General features: G+C 41.5%; 1 protein-coding gene across 8 annotated transcripts; it reads right to left on the bottom strand.

The window, feature by feature from the left end:
* Positions 1–421: 421 nt before the first annotated feature.
* LOC117226183 (uncharacterized) lies at positions 422–24,963 on the bottom strand. Of its 8 annotated transcripts, none has more exons than XM_076525439.1 (9): positions 24,817–24,963; positions 22,467–22,677; positions 22,264–22,387; positions 19,857–19,902; positions 18,312–18,402; positions 18,025–18,222; positions 14,955–17,918; positions 6,323–6,519; positions 422–6,256 (listed from the first exon to the last, which is right to left on the bottom strand). In XM_076525439.1, the coding sequence occupies exons 1-8, from the start codon at positions 24,960–24,962 to the stop codon at positions 6,352–6,354; spliced, it is 3,948 nt and encodes a 1,315-aa protein (XP_076381554.1). In that variant the 5' UTR covers position 24,963; the 3' UTR covers positions 422–6,256; positions 6,323–6,351. The 8 variants fall into 8 exon arrangements, with proteins under 8 accessions (XP_076381554.1, XP_033336158.2, XP_076381553.1 ...); XM_076525438.1 differs by lacking the exons at positions 422–6,256; positions 6,323–6,519 and adding exons at positions 23,565–23,656; positions 23,997–24,145 and having other exon boundaries at positions 8,130–17,918; positions 24,318–24,959; XM_033480266.2 differs by lacking the exons at positions 422–6,256; positions 6,323–6,519 and adding exons at positions 23,565–23,656; positions 23,997–24,057 and having other exon boundaries at positions 8,130–17,918; positions 24,817–24,957.
* Between the last annotated feature and the right edge of the window lie 7 nt (positions 24,964–24,970).

The following is a 24,970-nucleotide window of genomic DNA, read 5'->3' as shown; positions in this document are numbered from 1 at the left end:
AAACATACCTCAGTTTGTTCCATATCTAATCAAATTAAAATTAAAAATTTGCCGAGTACACGTGTATGCATAACAAATTATGTTCCTGACTAATTAATAATAATATAATAATTAATGAATAAATAAATTTATTCTACTTAGATGTTCCAAGAAAATTAAGCGTCAAATGATTTTACCCTTCTTTCGATTACTAGCAGTTAATAGTAAATTTGTATACCTTAGTATTAAATGTTTCTAACGTAGTTATCAATGCATGAAACATATTTATATTTTCTTTTATCTAAAGTGGATGTTTACAGTTTTTTTTATTCTCGGAATATCTTTTCTTATCGGAAATATATTTCTGAAGGCGAGAATAATAAGGAATAAATTGTGGGCGGTTTGTAATAAGGAAGATTGAATTCAAGAATAAGACAGTAGCTTGTTTTAGTCATTCTTTTGCTTCTCTCTTTATTGAGGATAACTTTTTTTAAACGCCGCCTGAAACTAGGCAAGCCCAGCTCAATCCGGAAGATCGTCAGTCGTGAGAAATCGATGAAAGGCTTTGCTACGTCTTTTCTATATCGTTTCCTTCACATTTTTTTAAATATCTCTCTAAAAACCTCTACATATACACGCTGGAAGTGAGTCTTTATTATGGTACAACGATTGCACACACAATGAAAGAGGCATACCAATAACCAGTGAACAAGTCACTTTAATAACAGAAATTTGAAACATTTGATTTTTGTTCGGGACCAGTCCCCGCAAAAGTAGGATTCCCTAACACTTAAAATCACTCTGACCACCATGATCTTGTTCGTCGATCGTAGGTCAAACCTGCTCTCGACAAAGTAAAAGAGAAAACAAAAAATTTCCATTGTGTGCTGATTCTTTCCCGCAGAATTTTTACAAGGTCGCGTTGCTCACGCTAAAAATTTCAAACAAAGGGTGACTTTCCCGCGACTGAGGACTTCCGGAGCGAGACTGTATCCACGATACGCGGCCGGATGTGGCCTGCGTGTGAAATACAAATGCACGATTTGCAAACGATAATAATAATAATAATTAATAATAATAATAATAATAATTAATAATAATAATAAGTATACACTCTTCACGAATCGTCACTTCTGTTTCAAGTCCTTAAGAATAAATTTATTTACATCGCGGACACGGTTTGTTAAACTTTTTGTTCGCTTCGTTAGAAAAAAAAAGGAAAAACAAAAACATTTATATACTCGTCCATTTCTTTTTTGTATCTGGCTCGAGCTGCTGAATAATTTTTCTTTTTGCCAACATTTTCCGAAGAAGGAAACGAAAGAGAATAATCTCTCTCTCCGGACATTTTGCTATTTTATTCTCCCTCTTCTTTTTGTTTTCTTCGGCGCTTCTCTAGAATCGCAATCCGTTTCGATCCGCAGTCCGTTTCGATCTTCGAAAATGGAAAAATCCGCGATCATGAAACACCGTCGCATTTCGTTACAATCTAACAATAAGTTCTTGTCGAACGGTGAAACGGTTTCGTCACGCAATTTGTCCACTGACCGAGAAAAACAATTAGCAATAAACGTCGTTTGTACCGCACAGCCAAGAGAATGCTAAAGAAAACGTCGCTCTACTTTTGTTCTTTTTTCACTCCTTTTCTCGTTTTGTTCTATCACTCTAAATGAAAAACGCAAACGGCTCAGCAGCCTCCAAGAAGGATCAGCTCTTTCGATTACTCTCATCAACGGGACATACGAAAATACATATGGTCGGCGCGATAAAATAGACTCGTCGGTTTCTTGCCCATCCGTTTTCTAATAAGAATGAAAAATAGCCGTTGCATTATCGTCACCGACGAGCAAAATTCTGGTATTTTATCGGGCCGAGTCGTCGCGCCCCACATTTATTGCTAACGGTACCATTTTTTTTCGTTGAACGAACGCATCGAAGGCATTTTTTGACATCGATTACACAATCCACTGGCAAGGGCTGTTAGCCAAGCGACCCCCCTCTTAATTTTAATTCAACCCAAAACAATATTTTTCATGAATTTTCTAACGGACATTATTCAGTTTTTAGGGATGAAAATGAAACACTCGAAGTAGATTTTGCAAACCAGACTTGCTCATTCTAGGACCTACAATATTAAATTAATAATTCCGAATTATCTATAGTCTAGAGCCTGTAACGTGAAATTTGAAGTTTTAATTTATCTATAACCTGTAACGTGAAAGTCCTGATTCACGAGAGATCACAAGTTCGTCTAATCTTAAGATAAACCAACGCTTACACAAGAAATTTGCAAAAAGATCTTATTTTTCAATATATTTTGTACAAAAGAATTGTTTAAAAATGTATTTACATGGATGAATAAGACGCTGAAGTGCACACGTCCTACAGTTAATACTTTCCGAGATAAACGACTGGATTTGCATCTCTTGTATTCTGGGCGAGTTTCAACCCTTAGATAACAATAATGTCTGCTAAAAAAAATAAATGTTGAACATTGTCGTCGGTTCTACAATCTGTTGTCAGTTCACCCCTCGAGCAAAGCGAATTCTCTTTCATATTTTTTCAAAGTGTGAAATACAAAAATGAAATATCACAATTATTAGCTTTTTATATATTTTCTATAATCTAGAAATCCATGTAAAAACCTAATGTTTACGTTTCATGTTCGAAAAATATGAAATTCGCATTGCCCGTGGGATAATACGTAAATTCCCTAGGGACGCGAAGAAGATTACTTGGCTAGCATCCCTTGAAAGTTAACAGTTCGATCCGACACAAATCGCAGAATAAATACACACAATTGTATCCGCGAGTTTCCTCCGCGATCATTTGTTTCCCTCGTGCATGTCCCTGTGCCTTCTCATTTCTGCCCCGCTATATCGAGAAACAATTAGCAGGAGAAGGGGATCGACGCGATCCTCGATATGCACAGAAAGAATTAATGAATTAATTACGACAACGTTGACGAAGAAGAAGAAGAACGATGGCTATGGGGGGTGGCTGGCGGTGAGATTCGCTCGAACATCATCCTTGAACGATCTTTATGGGGTCGATTTTCCACCGTTTCGCGTTCTTATCGTTATCATTATCGTTACATGTAATTGGTATGTACATATGTATGTGCGCGCGCTTGTATCTTCGTGTGTGTCGTTGGTGGGTCGGTCTGCGTCGGTGTTATTATAATAATCGTGATTAATGGTTTATCAATACTTTTAATAGTAATTATTATTAATAATAGAACGTGTTAAGGGGGCACGCATGCTCCGCTGTTCTAGATTTTTCTTTTCGCCGACGCGACAACGGAAATCGCCCTCGGATTACGAAATATAATGGTGTCTCGTTAAATGGAAAACCGATGGTAACGAAACACCTCGCTTCCGGTACAATACGCGCGAAGATTTCGGGGATGGCGTGTTTATCGATTCCCTTTTCTTTCTCTCCCTTAAAAAATAATCGACCTACGGTGAACGGAACTGCGAGTATTAAACCGTGGTTCGCTAACTATGCGCATGCTTCGTTAAGATATCGTGTGTTGTCTCGTCCGATGCCGCGTACTGTAACTTGTACCACGTTTCTTTTTCGCTTGTGTTGATGGTAACGACATGGGTACAGCGACTTGAACCCAGCGGGACCATCAGCGGATCCTCATTTGCATTTTTAAATATTTTCTCGGTTCTTCTAAAAACACGGTCTTTCACGTTTCATAAATGCATTCATCATCTCAGCTGAGAACTTTCTAACAATTTTTTTTTTCAAAGCATTAGCAATTTCATAGGAGACTAACAAAACATCCGGAGCAACGCAAACTCAACTATTGTGTAGAAAATGATTTTCAAGCTCCTTTTGTTTGAAGTAGTCTTAACGAGAAGACTGAATAAGAAAGGATATGCATCGCGTAGAATTCAGTTTGAGGGATGCCCAACCTTCGCAATGATTAGCATACATGGTAAGCTTCCACTTGTGGCCCTGCCAAGTCGCTTCACCGTATACTGAAATGTATACTTGCAGGGCAAGAATATGAGGTAGCAGACCCAGCGTGTTCATTCGCTGAATCTCTACTGCCTTGAACAGTCAAACGAAGGAAGTACTAAAAATGTTCCGCAGAGCAACCGTTTAAGTTCTACGTTGACTTTCGAAGCCGAAAATCGCTTCACAGTCCTACCGCGGGTTGTCCTAGCTTCAATATATTCAAGTATTATACTTTGCTACCTCATCGTACCCTCAAGTAGACACTTGGAAGTAAAGATACAGTTTATGCAGTTAACCCAGTGGGACCACAAACAAGTTCTTTGCGGGCTCAGGACTGTCTACAGTGTTAAGAGATTTCAGTATTGGTCTAAAGGAGGAACTGTCTTCGAAACTTCTTGCACTCGGTCCTGCTGGGTGAACTGTCTCTCACTGTCATTGTTACTCATAAAGTATATGTACACACGCTTCCGCGTGTGTTTCCCTATTCCACAGTCTTCATTCTGTGTTTGTGTGTACATGTATCATCGTAACGTGTATTGTAACGCGAGACTGTGTGACCATTGTGTGTCGAGTCATTTCATTTGGTTTATTTTGGCATACAAAATAATTTTATTTACAGTCTGACAATAATATTAATTATTTTATCTATAGTCCTTTATACTAAATGGCGATAGTATAATTCGAATTACTTACTATATTATGCAGTTTTTTCCGGCTATTTACATAACAAAACGGCACGAATAAATATCATTGGACAATGGACCAAGGGCTTTCTTTTTCCCTCTTCTATCGTTCTGTGTCCGTCCGTCTGTCTGTCCTGTGTGTACACGCTCTCATCGAGAACGATTCGCTCTTTAGGGACGCGTCGAGACGCTATGGGGACTCAGCAGTAACGAGACAGGCGCGTGTCTGTTTCCATCGAGATCAACGCATTCCCGGGAAGAATTTCGGATTCTCGGTTGCAGAAAAAAAGAGAGAAAGAGAGAGAGAAATAGAGAGAGAGAGAGAGAGAGAGAGAGAAATAGAACGCGGTATAAAAAGGATTAAATGCACAATTAATGCGAGAAAACGGAAAAATACAATCGGTTAAGAATCGCGATGAAAACGAAACGATCCTGTCCGCGTGCTTAGTCGGGCCGGATGCAAAAATCGTGTCGAACCGTTCGCAGTGTGTACGTCCCTGCTTGACGAATCGATCGACGATCAATTTACTAGCCGTGAGAATGGCGGCGCATCGTCTCTTACTCGTTCGATGCAAATAATCGTGGCAGTTGAACGGGATAACAAATGCAAAATGACGGGATGGGAGCGTAGCTGCCCTCGGGATCGGAGCCCGGAAGTTCTAAAACTAGATTTTTCAATTCAAACTATAAGTTTTTACCCTAAAGTCGCGCTTTAGACGGTATACTTCCTCTGAAACGTTCGCGTATCGTCGACGAAAGTCGCGCAACGTCACGAAGGAAATGCGAGGACTAAAAATAAAATCGGAAAGAAGAACGCGCGACTAACGGACCAAAACAAGAGCCCTCTAATCCCCGCGCGACTTTGGGGACGTAGCACCCGTTCGGCACTGTTCTCCTCGCCCTAGCTTGCTATACAACTAATTTTTTTCGGCTAACAATATAAACGGACCATCGTAAATGGTAGCGATCCCGAGGTGTACGGGAAAACGTTCGCTTGAAATTATGTTACAAAACATTGAAGACGCACGTGTAGGAAACGGAGCTTGGATCGGGCGCGTAATCCAATGATCAAAGGACGAAATGAAGTTTGCTTTACTCTTAGCTTAATCGCGTACCTAATTTTTCACCTGAGTATAAGAACATTATCTTGCCCCGTTCGTGGGCTCTCTCCCCCTTCGTTCTAGTCGGAAGCAGTTAATCGCTGATCGATTCGCGTTAAGCTTCGGCTAGCCTAAGGGCGCTAAGCATCGTTCCTCGTTCGATCGGTACCAAAATGGTACCGGAACGAGGTCATTCGCCGTGGACCTCGGGAGGTCTTTCATCGGGCGCGTCCAGTTTTCCTATTTACTTTCTCGTTGAAAAACGCGTAACGAAGAAAATCCAGCTCCTTCGAGGTCTTCATGCGGATCCGACGGGCAACGACGAAGCGCAAGCAAGGTGGAGGCTTCCGGTTGGACGTCGGTCGGTCCGATCGCTGTCGCAGCTTACAGTCTTTTCGCTTCCATTTTTTTTTGTGTTTTTTACCGACATCCTCTTCGACTGGGGTCCGAATACTACGTTGCGTGAGACTGCTGCGACTGTGACATCTTACTGGAGCTTTTATGGTGGCTAGACGAGTGCTTCTCCTGAAAATACAAACAGAAATGTGGTACTTCGCTCCCTGACTGAATGGCGGAAGGGTATTTACGCACTGTCGGCTGATGTCGATGCTTTGAAAGTACTAAGTGACCGTTAAAGAATACGCCCCTGCTCTAATCTCTGTTTTAGAAGATGTTCTCCCATTTCTTTTATTTACGACCGTGCGAGGACCGTTTTCTTTCCTTACCCCATTTGCATCGTTAATGGTTCCAGATTGGAACAACTTCGTTCGAGAATAGTTCGAGAACATCTGTTCATCAAATAAAAGAGAAGAAGATAATTGTATGAAGTACTAGCTGTGTGGACCGGCCGACTGATCGGTCGTTAGATTTCGTTCTTTCTTGCGATGTAAACGGGTCAGAAATGAATGATTATCTTTAAAATTGTGAACAGTGAACAGCATCCCTTGCTGAATTGAAGACAGAGAGAATTAGAGACTGAAACCGATAGTACGTGAACAAGAAGGAAACGTCGAATCGTAACAGGTGTATAGTACGACTGCGGGAACGAAGGTTCCCTCCATTTTGGACTAATTACTGCGGTTTCCGGTGGTATCAGCCATCTTGATCACAGCGGAGCCGCGATGACCACCGCGAGGATGCTGTCTTTCGTCCGTCCGTTCCACTATCTACTTCATCATCGTCGTCAACAGACTGCGGATCTTTATGCAAATTGACATTCTCGCATTGCTTAATGCTTCCCGCAAATGCACAAAGATCTCAATCAACTTAGAAAAAACGAGAAAGTCGATGATCGCTTGTCCTCGAGGGATCGACGATCCTTCAGGCGACGGACATCTCGATGGATTTCGAGCCGTTGGAGCTAATCACGTGATTAATGAACGGGAACGATCGCCTAAACAGGAATCAGGTGATAGGGGTGGAATAATGAATGTTTAGTTTGCAGCCGTCTTTTTAAGCGCCCGGATGAGAACGAACCCCCATAGATCACCGTGTGTGCCGCGAGTGTTAACCGTGTCATCCTGATTCCCATTGGCAACGTGAGCCACCGTGAAAGGAGGACGAATAAGAGACGCATGTCGAAAGCGTGGTCTTAAAAACTGTATACGCATGCACGCAACACAAATGAAAGCCTGCTACCGCGGCGCATGCCCATGCAAACTCGCACCCACGCACATACGTGACAAACGTCAATCAACAACAACAACAACAATAATAATAATAACAACAACATCAATGACAACGCCAACATCAACAACAACAACAGAGGTCACAACAACAATAGCGCCGATGATAGAATAATAACAATGGCGAGAACGATCATCGCAGGTGTACCCTCCACCAAGCAAATTCGAGACATAACGAGCACGACTTAATTTACCGCCATCCTAATCGGCGGGACCGGTATATGATGTGTGTCAATGGGCCGACTCGTACGCATGATCATCGTAAATTACATACTGATAGCGTGTGGTATATAATGTTAGTACACAAAAAGATGCGGCGAGTAATGATGTGCGATATTATATATATGTATATATTATAATATAGTATATTATGTATATTATAATATAATATATTATATATATATATATAAGTAAAAATTATACATATACCGTATAAATATATATGTAGTTTTATATCTAGGCATAATATGTACGGATACGTAAGCGCCGTATGTACATACATATATCTGGCTACGTATATATTTACACGTATAAATACATGTATATTTAAATATATATATATATAATTATATATATAAATATATATATATATATATATATATATATATATATATATATAATTATATATATAAATATATATATATATATATATATATATACAAAAATATATATGGTGTTGTGTTAAGAAAGAGACAAAATAATCACTAAGGTACTTTTCGTTTCCATACAACGTTTATTTGCGATGCTTATTTTTTTTTTCTTGGTCGAACACGTGACGCGTACGGTCCCTGTAATAGATAATTAACGGGTCTACAAATAGTCGGAATTAGCGGTAACCATCTGCTTTTCCACGGGGTATATATGCATCGTGGTGTCGCACCACTGCGAACGCCATTTTTCTGCCTCCGCGAACGCGTTCCGTTCCCGCGGCGAGAAATTACGCGAAAACTTGTCCACGTTCGGGGAGACAAAGTGGGTCACCGGTGGCCCATGATCGCGTCGTCCCTTTCTCTAACCGCGAAACGGAGAACCGCTCGATCACCTGCGGACCAACTGCGGTGACCCAACGGAGATCGCGCGAATAGCATAAATCGTTTGCGAGATTCGTCGGCGAGAAATCGTTTCTCGCCAGCAGAATAATCTGATTTAATTACAAATTACACATTACACGCTACGCTCAATGTCGCTCGAACTTGCAACTCCCGTGCAATCGCGGCGACAACTGTCGTTCATCGTTGCGCTCGACTACCGTCTTATCGTTGCTAAGAATCTCTGGTGAACCGATCCGCGTTCGTTCGATCATTCAGTCTAATTAATTCCAGTCGATTTGAAACTACTTCATCGAGGGGGGAGGGGGGGGGGGAGCTGGCTGGCTTAAAAACATGGAGTAGTAAAAAAGAAGCGTAACGATTTATATCAGTGCGACAACTGCAACGTTGTGCACTGACCGCGAATGATGCTGTACAAAACGATCGATGTGACGAGGTCATTTATATATCATTTCTCCTAGCGATGCAAATGGATTGGCGAATGGGTCTGACCGACTTCCCGTTGTCGCACGAAATAACTAAGCAATCGATGCGGCGTTTACCGACACGGAAAACGATATCATTTTTCACACATTGCAACGAAACGATAGAGTTCGGTGCTCGCGAGTGATCGACGTTGCTCCACGTGATTCCACGATCGAGCAGCAGTTCGAGCAGTTCTCAATGGTTCTCGATTATTTTCTGTTAAGATGCAAAGACAACACCGTGTGGCACGCAGATGTTTAATCATAGAAAAGAAAAAAATAGAAAGAAACAGGCAACGTACGCGACAAGTGGTTGATTATACATTATGTACAGTATTGAATGCAGTGGTTTTTCGCAATTTGTTACATATCTTTGCCGCGTTCCTCTTCCGTAGCTCAACGTCCGTAAAACTGTGTTTTGTCGTTTATATCACTCGTACCGATCGCTGGACACATGCGTGGGCTCGTGTTAATATTTAATTAATTAATATATATTTTAATAATATATATATATGTGTGTGTATATATATATATATATATATATATAGTATTTATAACTCTTTCTTTCAAATCATTTTTCATTTTAATCCCACTATCGGAGTGTACAAAACCTACATAATTTACCTTAGCAATTATTTTGTCTTCGTCGACAATTGCACGAAGTGTTCTTTTTTTCCATTGTTTTTCTTTCATTTAAATAGGCCGATCCCGTTCGATCTATCGAGTCTTAGATCATTGATCGCACTGCTTCTACACATACTCTGAACACACACGCATGCACGCACACAGTCTCTCTCTCTCTCTCTCTCACTCACTTACAACGCCGTTACAAACTAAAGCTAGAATAAAGATCCTTAACACCTAATGGTTATTCGTTGCTTTCGCCGTCCAGGAAGAACGCGGGACCGACACATCGGTCCTGACGAGCAATCGAGAATGATTTTCCTACGTGCACGTTCATAGTCAACTAGGTTCGTTAACGAAAGAAAGAGGAACCGACACCTGCACGCCAAAGAATCCTTCGTACTCGCGGAACACGATCATTCCCAGCGGTTCTTCCTGAACCTCTCGTTCCAGAGGGCTGTTAACGGACAACCCTGCTATAGCGTATCTCAATTACAATAAACGGACGAATACTCTGTTACTGAGCCGCGATCTGTCGCGGAAAAGATCTGTCGGCGATGAGGGGCATCATACAGTTTTGTCACCGTCCCGCGCGCAAATTACCATCGTAATTTTCGACGCGTTCGTATAGTTGCTTTTTGCCGCTGGGAAAGGCCTGGGAAACGAGGCGACCGATCTTCTATAGCAATCACACAGTACACATTGTAAATAGTCTACGTCGAGAGTAGTGGCTACTAATCGTGACAATAATAACAATTAACAACAATGACATCGAGACGCTATTTAACGCTAGCGGACACGATTTAAAGAACATCTTTCTCTCCCCCCCCCTCTCTCTCTCTCTCACTCACTCTCTCACTAACTTTTATTTCATCACCTCTCCTCAGTTTATCCGTCGCAAAAAAAGAAATGGCAACAACAAATGACACGCGCCGTGCACTCATGTTTTAGATATAAACGCATTATTTATAAATTTATGTATAAATATATATAGGAGATATATATATATATATATTAATGTCACACTCTGTCTCTCTGGCTCACACACTCACTTTCTTTCTCTCTTTCTCTTACTCTCGCTCTCTTTCAACGCGTTCCTGAGATAATATCCTTTCTATAGAAATGATTTATTCCTACTTTTGTTTCCCATTTTTTATCTTCCGTATATATATATTGTCGAAAATGTGGATGCGCGTGTGTGTGTGTGTGTGTATATACATATATATATATGTGTGTGTGAGTGTATATGTGTTTGTGTGTGTGGACGTCTATTGATAAGAATAAAAAAAAGGTCTCATGCGCGCTGCGAATACTCCAAATAAATATATAAAAAGAAACTATATACAGTCACGAGGACACGCACGGTGATCGAACTAGAAGCACTGTATTATACAAGAGTGTAATAAAAAAAAAACAAAAGAAAATCTTGCGAAAATGAAGAACTCCTAACTAATTGCACAACAAGTGGACTATTTTTCTTTTTCTTTTTCTCGTGGTCGATTCGACTTTGCCTACGCGGCGAGAAACTTGGTCGTTGCAGTCGTCTGTTTCCGGTCCGGTTTTCGTTCCTTTCGGATCATTGAATTGCTTAGAGATCAACGATGACCGTATCAGAAGATTAAAATGCTTTTCGGAGTTCGGACATCGATAAAAAAATTCCCGACAATCGTTATTCTATATCTTTCTAACGTGTAGAACCGAGTACGTATGAAAATTATATACGTAACAATCAATTGGTAGCTGCAATGCACTGTTTGATAATAAATAAAAAGCTTTTCTCACTCTTGCTAATCAAATGTTACACAACTAATATCGTTTCAAGATGCGTAGAAATACTATTTAAAAAAATTGAGAATCATAGGGAGACACCTCTGAGCTTTCTACATGCGAATTTAAAAAAAGAACACAAATAAACGTTTCGATGCATAAAAAAACGCGGTTTGGCGATCACCAAAAAATCTTGAATTCGGCTACAGAGAAATTCGGAGTATCGTTTCTAATCATTCCAAGCTGATCGTAATTAAATGCAATAGTGTAAAAGTGAGAGAATTGGCTAAATTACTGACCTCAACTAACCCAAATTCTAGCGACTAACTCGCTGAATTCGTTGAATGAATTCGAGAACCTGTCGATAAACCTGTAAAAAAAATTACTGACCAGATCGTTAACACTATGCCGTCCGGTAGCACCACGCTGGGTGCCATGTAAAAACTATCTGTTGTATGCCGGTGGTACCACTTTGGTGCCATTTTAAAAAACTGAAATAACATTTGAACTATATTTCTTGGGTGTTAAAAGGCAGCAAACTAACTATAGCATTGGGTTTATTTAACTAAGAATTAAGTACGAAAATTCTTGGATGACATATCTTAATTTTAGGAATTTATTTTATTTTTAAAATCTAAAATTTCCAAGCTATTATGCCGGCGTCAAACAAAAGAATCATATCTAAGATCTGCGGACGGCATAGTGTTAATTAATCACCGAGCTGACCGTAACTCCCGAGTTTCTCGAAACCGGAGGCAAAGCAGGACCGACCGAAAAGCTATTCGACCGGTAAACTCACTGGAACTACTTGCAAAAACTGGCAAGTAGTATAATGAAGTCATATAAAACTTCTCTACCCGATCTACACCGCTCTCATTCGATCGGAAGAGTGTGCACGAACGGGTCACGAATACATGGAAAAGATGAGAAGAATCGGTTGCAATCGTGCTGAAGTCGCATCGTTCGAGCATGTCGATCATGCCGCGGCTCTGGATCTCTATAGTGAATGGATCATCGTGAAAAGAACCATTCTAAACACACCGTGATCGCGATGCAACCCCCTGTGGATCGCCTGAAAGTGGCGTACAACGTGTTCACAAACATAACTTCATAAACGCGTAAACACTTCCGAGCGCACACCACATCGAGATAATACACTTATAAGCACGTATACTATTTTACCCTATTTCGTGTATACAGATTCCGCGCGACCGCGTATCCGTACGTGTATATGATATTTTTTTTAAGTAACTTTGTATAAGTTTTTCATTTTTTCTTCTCGTCTTTTCGTTTTTCCCTCTCTCTCTCTCTCGCTCTCTCTTTAATTTAAACGTAATTTTCCTAATCTGCTGATAAACCTTTGCCAGCAAAGGAATTTTACCACCCTGAAACTCGATATCGTAGCAATTACAAAGAATGGGGGGCGGCACGGAAGTAAGAAAAGAAAACAGAAGAATATTGAAAATAGGGCCTATACATCTCACGCGATTGAGCACGTCGTTAGGATCAACCGACACGTTTCACCGTGACCGGAAGTCAGCTAGTTCCCCTCTCTCTGTTCGATTGGCAGTGCGTTCTTAACAACGTATTCCCACGGTTGCTTCCGCTGCAACTTCTTCCCCCGGATGTTCGCGTGATCCCCGATTTAAGTAACCTTCGCGAATTCGTTTCCCTAGAAGTACACCCACGTCGACGCGCCGGCACTTCGTTCGGCCCAATTCGTCGACAGGACCGAATCCGGATACTGTTATCGTCAACTCTTCTACGAAATCGCGACACACTGTCTCTCGGTGGTCGTCTTCGTGGCCGCAGTTCTCTCCTTCCACAAGGTCCTAAAATCCCGAGGGACCCTCGGCCTCCGCATTCGTTCTTCGACGAAAACACTCCCACACTCATTTCGAATACTACACTAAGGAGATGCGCTACAGGTACAAAGGTGGAAAGATCGATATATGGTATATCCGTAACACTAGGGGATAGAGATCGTACGGCATGCTGCTACTTCTACCATTCCAAAACTGGAAAAGGGGACGAAGAGGGAGGAATAGAGGCTAGGTAAGAAAGGCCAGCCACTTCTCCTTTTCGTTCCTGACACGTTCGTTCTCGTTGCAACCCGACGAGAGAATTCTCACAGCTCTCGACTTTGGGGATTCTTGAAGGCAAAGTATCAATCAGCCTTTCCAAGCGCGACGCTAGAACCGCCGGATCAGTCGGATACGAGCTATCTTATCTTATTTTATGGTTATTCGAGCTCTAAAGATGTCTTCTTCGTAGAAAATTATTAAATGAATGGTTCAACGAAAGTGTCGATGTTCGGGATCTTGTTATCTTTGTACAGCATTTTAGGAACTTCGCTTTTAGCAGTCGGTGGTTCTAGCGTCGAACGTCGTTTACTTTTCTCGTTGCTTTCCTTCGATTTTCCGTTCACAATTTTTGTTACAAAATTTCATCCAATTTCGTTGTGTTCCTTGGAAACTGTGCAACGTTAGTTTCAATCGGTAGTTTTCTATAACTTTGATGAAGCAGTAATGTATCTTTCAGGGGGTTGTGAAAGTAATCCTCAAACGTAATTTCCATTCCCAGATACAAATCGCATTTCCCATAAACTATCCATCCGTTCTCCTCTTTTATATGCATCATTGTATTTATCACATCATTGTAATCGAAGTCCCTCCAACCCCTTTTCATGTTATATACAGTTTGTTCAGACTTAAGAAACAGAGGGTTGATGCTGAATTCGCCCATGTAAGCAAATTTACAGGGAATTCGTCGGATTAACAAGTGTGCACTGAACAGTCCAAAATGCGAGGATCACTTTCATCCCCTAAACATGAACAATATAACTATGAAAATGTTTTCCATTGCACGTGAACACTGTGCCCTGATAATAGCAAAAACTGATACAGTATGCATCCAGCTCGATGGATAACCCCAAGCAGTTCGAGGACAATGAGCGCCTGTTACCGAACTGACGTAGACGTTCCAAGGGGCTGTCCAGCGAGCCTATCTATCGAAGAGAGAACCGTGGAACGAAAGACCGAGAAGTGGCTGGGTGAGCAAACGCTACGTTGGAACTACCTCTCAAAGTCCACTACAAGTCAGGATTTCCGTACGAACGTTATTCCGGTGGCGGGGGCGGAGGTGGAGATCTGGGAGGTGGTCCGCTCGGCAACGGTGGCGGTGTCTTAGGTTCCTGCCGAGTAGACGGGACAGGGATCATGCTTTGACCTTGCCGCATGTTCTGCGGAAGGGTCGGTGGCGGCACAGACGTGTCGATGGCGCCGTCAGGCGTCATGATCACGTTCCCCGTCGGATACATCGAGTACTGTTGCTGATACTGATAGAACATGACGGGGTCATAGATGTATCCGGCGGGGGGATACAACGAGGGTGGTGGATAATTCGTGAAAAAATAAGATTCTGGTTGGGACTGGTTCACGGGACCACCCCTCGAGTAGCCTGGATCGCCGCGGCCGGACGACGGATGCGGATGGTGGGGATTACGAGCATTGTTATTATTGTAGGTGTCTTGATACATGTCGTGCTGTATAGAAGCACCGTAATGTCCCGCCGATCCTGCTGGTGGTGGACCACGCCCGATATACTGGCGGCCGCCTCTACCGCCTCCACGTACCTTGTTATTGCTGCCCGAACTATAGTGCCTGCCGTTCTGCCGTTCGCCCGGCCGGTGCTGGCCGTATCCCGCCGAGGACATCTGCGATTGCTTCTTTGTTGGAGGCAGGCTGGTCATCGGGCTTTCCTTTGTGTCGGCCCGCTCTCGTTTCCGATTGTCGTTCGCGAACTCCGGCACCAAGCTGCTTGAGCTGTTGGTGGTCGAAGACGCGCCAGTCGAGCTACGCGACATTCCGTCCGTCCTGATCTTGATCTTCAACGGACCCTGCACCACGGCGGGCGCCGGCGAGCTCGACACGTTCTCCGCGCCCTTCAGCCGCTCCTTCGGTATAATGATCTTAATGCTCGTGCTTTGAGGCGACTTGTTCTTATCGATCGACACCTGGTTCCCACCGACACTGCCGCCAGTCGACTCGGTGCTAAGGTTCAGCTTGTCCTTCGGTATCGTAATCTTAATCGGTACCGCTGACACTGCTTCTTCTCCACCCTTCTCCTTGTCCTTCTCCCGATGCTTCTCTTTGTCCTTGTCCTTGTGTTTGTGCTTGTGCTTCTCCTTGGTCTTCTCCTTGGTCTTCTCCTTGTCTTTGTGCTTGTGTTTCTCCTTCTTTTTCTTTTTCTCGCTCTTGTGGTGGTCTGATTTCTTTTCTTCGGCCGGTGCCGGGACCGTCAACGTCGTTGTCGACGTCGGTACGGAGATAATTGACTCTGTACTGCTCTGCAGTGGTCCGGAGATCGCGCTTATGTCCACGGTCGAGGCTATCACCGGCTCGATGACCGTCGGCAGAGACAAGCATTGGGCTTGAACGGGGATTTGATGATCCGTTAGCAGCATTGAATGAGACATCGATTGCTGTTGTTGAGCTTGCTGTTGTTGTTGTTGTTGCTGCTGCTGCTGCTGCTGTTGTTGTGGTTGCTGCAGTTGCAGAGGTGGTTGCTGCTGCTGCATGTGCTGCGGCTGGAATATCTCAAGGGGCATTTGTTGTGGAACAATCGTCTGGTTAAACGACTGCACGTTCTGAAGTAAAGACGGCATCGGTGCTAATGGCTCCTGAAGCAGAGCGCTTATACTCTGCGCGGATTTCATTGGCGACAGATAGTCAGTCTTGGTCTGTTGCTCAATCTTTTTGACATCCGCTTTATAAGAGTCTTTCTTCGATTGAAATTCCTGAGGCTCTTGCTTCCCCGTGTCCAGGCCGTTCGTCATTCCTTGCTGATTCGACAATGCCTGTTGGTGATGCGCTGCACTGAACCGTAGCATCGTCGGCTCGGCGTCGAACGGCTTGATCAGTTCCGGCATTTTAACGTCGTTGACGATCTGACTGGCCCTGCCGTTCGACGGATTGTCCCTGATAGGTTGAATCAACTCCGGCACCCTACCGAGCATCTTGGCTGCCTCGAAGCTGGACGTGTCCTCCACCTTCACCTTGGCCGGCTGGCCGCTCTCGCTCGCACTGCCAGAACGATGCCTTTTATGCGACGATGCTGAGACCTCGTTGGACGAACGCTTTCCTAAAAGAGTCTCTGGCTGCGGCAAGCCCGGCGGACTCGCGAACGGCGATACTAAATTAAAACCTATCGATGAGTCCGACACGCGGTCTTGCTTAGGAACTTTAGCCGCCGAAGGCGGCGTCTTCTGCTTAGACTTAGGCCTTTGCGAGTGTGACTCTCGTGGCGTCGGAACCTTCTCCGGGCTGAACAGAGACTTGTGTTTGGTCGGCGGCGTCTGCAACACGCCCTGCTGCAGCTCGGACAAGTTCTTGTCATGCTCCTCATGTCGTGGCCTTTTCTCTGTTTTCGGATCATCGAGATTGTTTAAAGACGCCAGATTTGACGCCTGAGAGCTACCGTTTTTAATCGTATCCTTCAGTATTTGCGACACACCGTGAGCCGTGTGCTGATTAGATGCAGTCTTCGAAGACAGGGGCTTCTGGGTGAGCAATGAACTGGTACCTGTCGGGGATTTTTCCTGCGTGAAGGAGCCTTGAGGAACCATCAACTTCCCGTCGACGGATACTGCGCTAACTTGTAGCTTCTCCGGTTGGTTGTATTTAGTGTGGTGCGTTGGTTTCTGCGCGTTGGGAGCATAAGATGCGTCCAATGTCGGCTTTGGCAGAGATAAAGGCTTCTCGATGATTTTCCTCACCTCCTCGCACCTCTGCTCCAACGTGTCAGATTTTCTCTGTCGATCTACCCTCGACGGGTCCGGGTATTTGTACGACTTCTGCTCACTATCTTTTCGATGCTCCATCGGCTTATGCCTCGGGTCATACATCCTTTTGTCGTGACCCTGATGCTTACTCTCTACACCGCTTAATCTATGCACACTATGGTTATTATTACTAAGTTTCTCCTGCATGGATCCATGAGATGCTGGTTCCTGCAACGAGCCGACCTCCGATCGGTGAGTCGACGAGTCCGTTAATGAGTTATCCCCGCTCGGCTCTTTCGGCACTGCGTGGCTATGTGAATGAAGAGTACTACTGCTGCTACTGCTACTCATACCGCTTGTCGAATTGTACTCCCGCTGTACCCTCTGCCTATTAGGATCGCGATTTGGTTCCCTAGCTTGATTACTGGCAGAGTGTCTCTGCATTACCGGCTGGCCGACCTTCACCTCTGGCCGGTGATGATGGTTGTGATGAAGCGCCTTCTGTCCAGGCGGCAACGGATGCTTATTCAACACGTTTGTACTAGATACAGGTTTGTGATGATGAGAATGATGAATGTTGATGTCCGAACTATGAGTCATTGTGGCCGTTGTCGGAGCTGAAGCCTTCTCCCTGCTTAAACGTTCTCGTTCTTTCTTCTCACGATATTCGCGGTAATCAACCGGTGGTCTTGTCGGAGCAGAACCGAGCTGCTTTTTATCTTCTTGCTTGTCCGTATGATGAGGTCGACTCGTATGGAATGTTGGCCCACCATCGGCTGTTGTCGCGGGAGACTGCACTTTGCGGGGCTCTGCGTCCTGCAAACGAATCTTAGTGAAACCATTTTCTTCCTTAATGAAGACTGTATGGACATTGTACAGTTAGAGGTAGATAAAGTGTGAATGACTGGAAGAAGATACTCACAAAAGGTGAATTTGGTAAACTAGGATGATTGATGCTTGGACTTTGATTGGCGGATATGCTCATAATTTTCCTCTTTAATCTCGAGGGACATTTATCAAATATATGCAGAAATTCTGCAGTAAGCTCTTGAAGAAGTTCAGATGTCACGCTCCGGTCGACGTACCAGAACCAATGCTTTCCTTCTGTACTCTGTGGTATCTGAAAACATTTCAACGTTACAGTATAAATTGTGTTTACTATTTTCTACAAGCTTAATGGTGTGTTGAGTAACAGTTATAATGATTTACCTCCCAGTTGGACCATTTGCAGGCAAGATGAATGCAAAAACAGGCGACTACCGTTGGCTTGTACTGCAGACACATTGTCGTCAAATGCAAACTGTAAAAATAAACGGTTTCATGAGTTTTATAGAGAGCTTCTAATCTCGTGTACCAGCGACTGTTCCATGTAATATAACCCAAGGCATAAAAAGAACTGTACCATAAAAGCTGATGTACAAGTTCCATTAAACATGGGTAATATCGGGATAAAACCAGGACGAATTTCTTACGATTCGTTCAAAATGATTAACATTATTTCCAATTAGAAGTTTTTCAGTCTGTGAATACAATTTTGTCTAATTCCAAAGAGTACGTTTCCAAAACAATGAGAAAAAGAATACATGCTAAGGCAAAGATACTCCATTTTCGCAATGAACTGTACAAAATTGTTTATATGAAATTTCGTTCTACATACGTGATTCTCAGTATATGTCTTACGACACTCTGTTGTATCGTAACAAATTTTACCGAAGTTTGCCCCAACATAATCCCATGATAGAGTGAACAATAGTACCATATTCCGTTATATGTAAAACATAAAAACCAAAAAACTAAAAATATCAAACTTTTTATATTATGCTTCCATATACTCGAGAGAACGTATTGTTTCGAGTAAAAAGATTTGCAAAAGCTTACCACATTTTCAATTATTTCGTCTTTTTTAATAGAAATAGATTAAGGCTTGATCCAAACTAATTATGCAATCATTTGTTCAAGTATTATTTAATGATCGTTCGTACTTCTCATCATTAAATAATACTTGAATGAACTGGGATCAGATTGTGATTCAACCTACTTATCCCATTACATGAAAAGTTGTAGCATATATAAATTCTAATTAACGTATCTAATTTTCCTCCTATTTCTTTAATTATTACATATATCTAATACATTCATTCATCGCATGACTGCTCCCACATTCATCTCATTCACTCTTTCAAATTTGTTTTGTGCATCTACAGCTTAAAAATAAGTGTATATAAATATAAAAATAAAAACTTGACAATATACCGTAATTTAAGAGAAAACGATCAGTCCTTAAGAATATTCCATTTACCTTAGATTAAGCAATCCTCATCGTGAACTTAGTTTAGGAAATAAACTTCGTTTCGCTTTGGCATACGTTCTCTTTAGAATCAGACATTACCGCGACTGCAACGCAACATTCCTCCCTAAAAGTTACTGTTGACAATTTAAACATTCGCATTAGAACTCAGAAAATGCATGAAATCAAAGTAAACTTTATCGTGCTATCATAATACACTGCAAGATCTTCGAATGTCTCTCCAATTCTTTCTTGTTACAACATTATTTATATTTAGGAAGCAAGTCAAATTATTCTATATAATTTTATTTCACGTTTACTTTGATTTCTCATGTGAAAACAGGTCAGAATGTTGCGCCAGTGGCTATTTGCCTGACAGTCTTAGCTTGGAAATATGATCCAACTGGCATCTATTTGACCAGAAGACTGCTAAGAGTAAGAGATACTAGGAAATAATGTGTAGCCACCTGTTAGATGCCATGAAGTATGAAGTCTGGGCTAAGTCCTTGCTCGCTGTAAAAAGAAAACGTGTACAACTTTAATAAGGTTTTATAATATCAGACATCTACAAAATAATAACTTGTCTTTGTGTCACCCGCGTCGCATCGGAGCGTCGCATCGCTCGCCATTGCTCACCCGCTACCTGAGCAGGGCCGCTAACAATCAAAAAAACATTTGCCTTCTTAATCCACTTCCAATAAACTCCCAAACTTTGTCCTCTCTCGTAAACTTTTCCTTTTCGACAGCCCTAATGAACACCAAATGTGCATCAGAACTCCCGTCCTTCTCGAATCCTCGTAAATTTCCTTAATAACACGCACCCCCAATAAAACAATTATCCGAACCTTCGCACACCTCGACTCGCACAGACCTTTTTCCTTTTTCTCCCTTTCCAAGAGAATTTCATCTTTCAGCTTCTAATGACTGTCCTCGCAAACAGTATGAAAAAGAGAAAAGATGAAATTCTCTTGGAAAGGGAGAAGAAGGAAAGGTCTGTGCGAGTCGAGGTGTGCGAAGGTTCGGATAATTGTTTTATTGGCGGTACGTGCTTTTAAGGCAATTATTGAGGATTACCGAAGGACGGGAGTTCTGATGCACATTTGCTGTTTATTAGGGCTGTCGTAAAGGAAAAGTTTACGAGGGAGGACAAAGTTGGACTCGCGCATGTTTGGTGTTTATTGGGAGTGGATTAGGAAGGCAAATGTTTTTTTGATTGTTAGCGGCCCCGCTCAGGTAGCGGGTGAGCAATGGCGAGCGAAAGACCTTTCCTTTCTTTCCCATTCCAAGAGAATTTCATCTCTTCCCTTCTAATGACTGTCCTCGCAAACAGTATGAAAAAGAGAAAAGATGAAATTCTCTTGGAAAGGGAGAAGAAGGAAAGGTCTGTGCGAGTCGAGGTGTGCGAAGGTTCGGATAATTGTTTTATTGGGGGTGCGTGTTATTAAGGAAATTTACGAGGATTCGAGAAGGACGGGAGTTCTGATGCACATTTGGTGTTCATTAGGGCTGTCGAAAAGGAAAAGTTTACGAGAGAGGACAAAGTTTGGGAGTTTATTGGAAGTGGATTAGGAAGGCAAATGTTTTTTTGATTGTTAGCGGCTCTGCTCAGGTAGCGGGTGAGCAATGGCGAGCGAAAGACCTTTCCTTTCTTTCCCATTCCAAGAGAATTTCATCTCTTCCCTTCTAATGACTGTCCTCGCAAACAGTATGAAAAAGAGAAAAGATGAAATTCTCTTGGAAAGGGAGAAGAAGGAAAGGTCTGTGCGAGTCGAGGTGTGCGAAGGTTTGGATAATTGTTTTATTGGGGGTGCGTGTTATTAAGGAAATTTACGAGGATTCGAGAAGGACGGGAGTTCTGATGCACATTTGGTGTTCATTAGGGCTGTCGAAAAGGAAAAGTTTACGAGAGAGGACAAAGTTTGGGAGTTTATTGGAAGTGGATTAGGAAGGCAAATGTTTTTTTGATTGTTAGCGGCTCTGCTCAGGTAGCGGGTGAGCAATGGCGAGCGAAAGACCTTTCCTTTCTTTCCCATTCCAAGAGAATTTCATCTCTTCCCTTCTAATGACTGTCCTCGCAAACAGTATGAAAAAGAGAAAAGATGAAATTCTCTTGGAAAGGGAGAAGAAGGAAAGGTCTGTGCGAGTCGAGGTGTGCGAAGGTTCGGATAATTGTTTTATTGGGGGTGCGTGTTATTAAGGAAATTTACGAGGATTCGAGAAGGACGGGAGTTCTGATGCACATTTGGTGTTCATTAGGGCTGTCGAAAAGAAAAAGTTTACGAGAGAGGACAAAGTTTGGGAGTTTATTGGAAGTGGATTAGAAAGGCAAATGTTTTTTTGATTGTTAGCGGCTCTGCTCAGGTAGCGGGTGAGCAATGGCGAGCGAAAGACCTTTCCTTTCTTTCCCATTCCAAGAGAATTTCATCTCTTCCCTTCTAATGACTGTCCTCGCAAACAGTATGAAAAAGAGAAAAGATGAAATTCTCTTGGAAAGGGAGAAGAAGGAAAGGTCTGTGCGAGTCGAGGTGTGCGAAGGTTCGGATAATTGTTTTATTGGGGGTGCGTGTTATTAAGGAAATTTACGAGGATTCGAGAAGGACGGGAGTTCTGATGCACATTTGGTGTTCATTAGGGCTGTCGAAAAGAAAAAGTTTACGAGAGAGGACAAAGTTTGGGAGTTTATTGGAAGTGGATTAGAAAGGCAAATGTTTGATTGTTAGCGGCAGATAGCGGCTCAGGTAGAGGATGAGCAGTGGCGAGCGATGCGATACCACACTTGTAATTTCGATTCATTAAAATTGTTCATGTAGTTACAACATTTTTAAACAATAAAAAAAATTATAACACCAAAAAATGAATTACTTATATATCTACCTTTAACCAGTTGACAACACCTAACAACATGTGTGTGGGGATGATCAATGGCGACATCAAACCCCAATGTTTGGAGTAAGACATTTTCATTGAATACCAGGTCTTGAGCTTGTTCAAGGTATGGCTGTAAATTAATATATATTTGGATAATTATATTGATAACGATTTAGGTTTAGCTTTTGTACTGATTTTGTAAATCTTACCTCGGACCTGATATCAGGTGGGGGCTGATCTCTGTGGAGACACATGTGTGCCATTTTGATAACATGTTCTAACTTGCGTGGCTGTTCTTCCACTTTTGCTGCTAAAAATAGTGCTGCAGCTGCTATTGCATTCCTGTGGAATTGTGACAGCGAGTGGAATACGTAGAACCTGTGCATGTACACTATTGCTGTGTTGATACATAATTGTGATCTGTTGTAGACCAGTTAAGAAAAATATTGAATAATAAATTGCCTGTTATATTTTATTTCTTAATATAGTAGTGATTGCATCCTTTGTTGTTCAAATTTCAAGGGAGATCTGTGCTGTTCGATATTGTGCTGTTCGATATAGTGCTATTCGATTCTGAAAATTAGTTACAGTAAAAGTTTCTGTTTCTTAGTTTATTAGTGAAATCACTGAACAATATAATAAACAAGAACATATAAATAGAATATTGGATACTGAATTGTTCATTGAATTGTTATGACATAGTAGATGAACAAAGTTTTCAATGCATGTTTTGAGATATAAATAAAGAAATATAGAAAACTTTTTAAATAATCATGTTTCATATGATAGAATGTACATTTACAAATTTACTAGGTTGTTAAAATAAGATAAAAAAAAGATGAAAAAAATATGTAAGTAATAAACTTCATTCATATATGAAAAAAATTGTTACATTAAATGATAAGATTAGAAAATAGAGGGAACGATAGATTTTACTTAAAAAATTTTATTTAAACTGTAAATTACATTAATATAAAAAACTTGTCTAAATGACTATGTTGTTCTATATTCTTGCCTTTTATCGAGAGATCTTCTGAGCTTATTTTTTTAACTGTTTGTATTATACTATGAATATATGTACTATCAATATTTTCTGTTTTATATTATTTATTGTCTTAATCAGCAACATATATAAATTAGAACTTCTGAATAACTTACAATAGAAAGAAAAGAGAATAGTACAAAAGAGACCAGCACTCTACATATTCATTAAATGTTTAGTGTATAAAATTGATTATAGAACACAAGAAGTATTGAAATTATAATTCTCTAAATAAATTTCATCTGAACCCGTAATCCCAAGATACACTTAATAGCTTTTAATTCAAAATGATATGAAGAATCTGTTGAAGTTCTCACAACCGGTATGGCAATTAAGAATTTTATGACAAACATGTATCTGAAACATAAAAATGTTATAGAAAGTATAAATCGTTACTATGTTCCATGATTAGGAAACATCTTACAAATATAAATTTTAAATCTATCATTTAAAATTATACAAGATATTTGGCAACAGGTTGAAGAAGATTTATTATGTGATCTTACAAGACGATCAAAGATAAAAAATCAAAAATAAAAAAACTGATTTTATTAGTTTTCATAGTATTATTAATGAAATATCTTTCTGATCTAATGTGCCTCTGTCAGTTGACTCTGATGGTCAAACTAGAACTAGAACTTTTTTTATTTTTAATTCTATACTATCTTAAAAAATCATCTTTTGAATTTTCTCTTACCTGATACTGAATAGCCTGCATACAATAAGTTATTATTCGAAGAAGTCGTAAACATTCTTCACTAATAGATAATAGTAAGGAGTTGCCAAAATTCCATTAGAATAATAGTTTGATCAAGGTATGATCAAATAAGAAAGAATTCAAATAATCTATCGATCACAGAACAATGTCAATGATAAGAACCATACAGAGCTGATTAGTCATTGAATGCTTTTCACATAGATAGATAACATTGTCACTGGTAAATTAGATTTGACTCTTGATGCATCACAATGATGCGTAAACAAAGATAAACTGAAAATAGAAGAAAAATGTACTTGCATAAGGAATATTAGCAGAAACCGTGCCTTTGGTTGGTACTACTGTCAAACTTGGCTTGGCAAACAATGCAGCCTTTCCATGACCCTATTCCCTGTCCTCCTTTCAGCTAACAAAACTCTTTCCGATATTTCCGCACTCCGAGAACATTCTCTACGGACCGCGACCGGATCGAATAGCACAAAAATCCCGAAATTTGTAACGCACTGTGGACGCAACGCGAAGAACTCCAATATGGAGAACGATAATCGTGACGCGTGACCTCCTCTTTCGCACGTCACTCATGTTTACAACACGTTACGTATTTCGCGTTTACTCGAAATTCCGGAACGATCGAGGGATCGTTACGTAAGGAAAAAGGATCGCGGTGATGCACTAACGTTCGAGGCAACATTTGCGACGGGTAGAAATCGCAGAATAAACGTGCGAACGTTTGATAGGAACAGGGGGAAAGGGTGGTTGAGAAACACGCAACTGAACATGTACGTGTTAAAAAGGATACACCACAAGCCGCTGTCCCATGTCCTGAATGAAATTCGCTGCCTGCTGCCTGTAGCTCAGTTCTTTATCCGCGTCGATGCCGCATCTTCTGCTCGGCGTGTTTATTAGCTGTTCTTTCGTAAAGTACCATTTTTCGTCAGTCGCCATTTATATGT

This window comes from Megalopta genalis, chromosome 11, assembly GCF_051020955.1.
Source record: "Megalopta genalis isolate 19385.01 chromosome 11, iyMegGena1_principal, whole genome shotgun sequence".
Classification (NCBI taxonomy): domain Eukaryota; kingdom Metazoa; phylum Arthropoda; class Insecta; order Hymenoptera; family Halictidae; genus Megalopta; species Megalopta genalis.
Note: the sequence above shows the minus strand (reverse complement) of the source record. Positions and strands in the feature narration are given on the sequence as shown.

Coding starts and splice junctions, on each gene's coding strand:
- LOC117226183 (XM_076525436.1), bottom strand. CDS start 24,962: ATGGCGACTGACGAAAAATGGTACTTTACGAAAGAACAGCTAATAAAC. Junction 22,678..24,816: donor ATGGGACAGCGGCTTGTGGT/GTATCCTTTTTA, acceptor GGTCTACAACAG/ATCACAATTATGTATCAACA. Junction 19,903..22,263: donor GTGTTGTCAACTGGTTAAAG/GTAGATATATAA, acceptor TTCTTTTTACAG/CGAGCAAGGACTTAGCCCAG.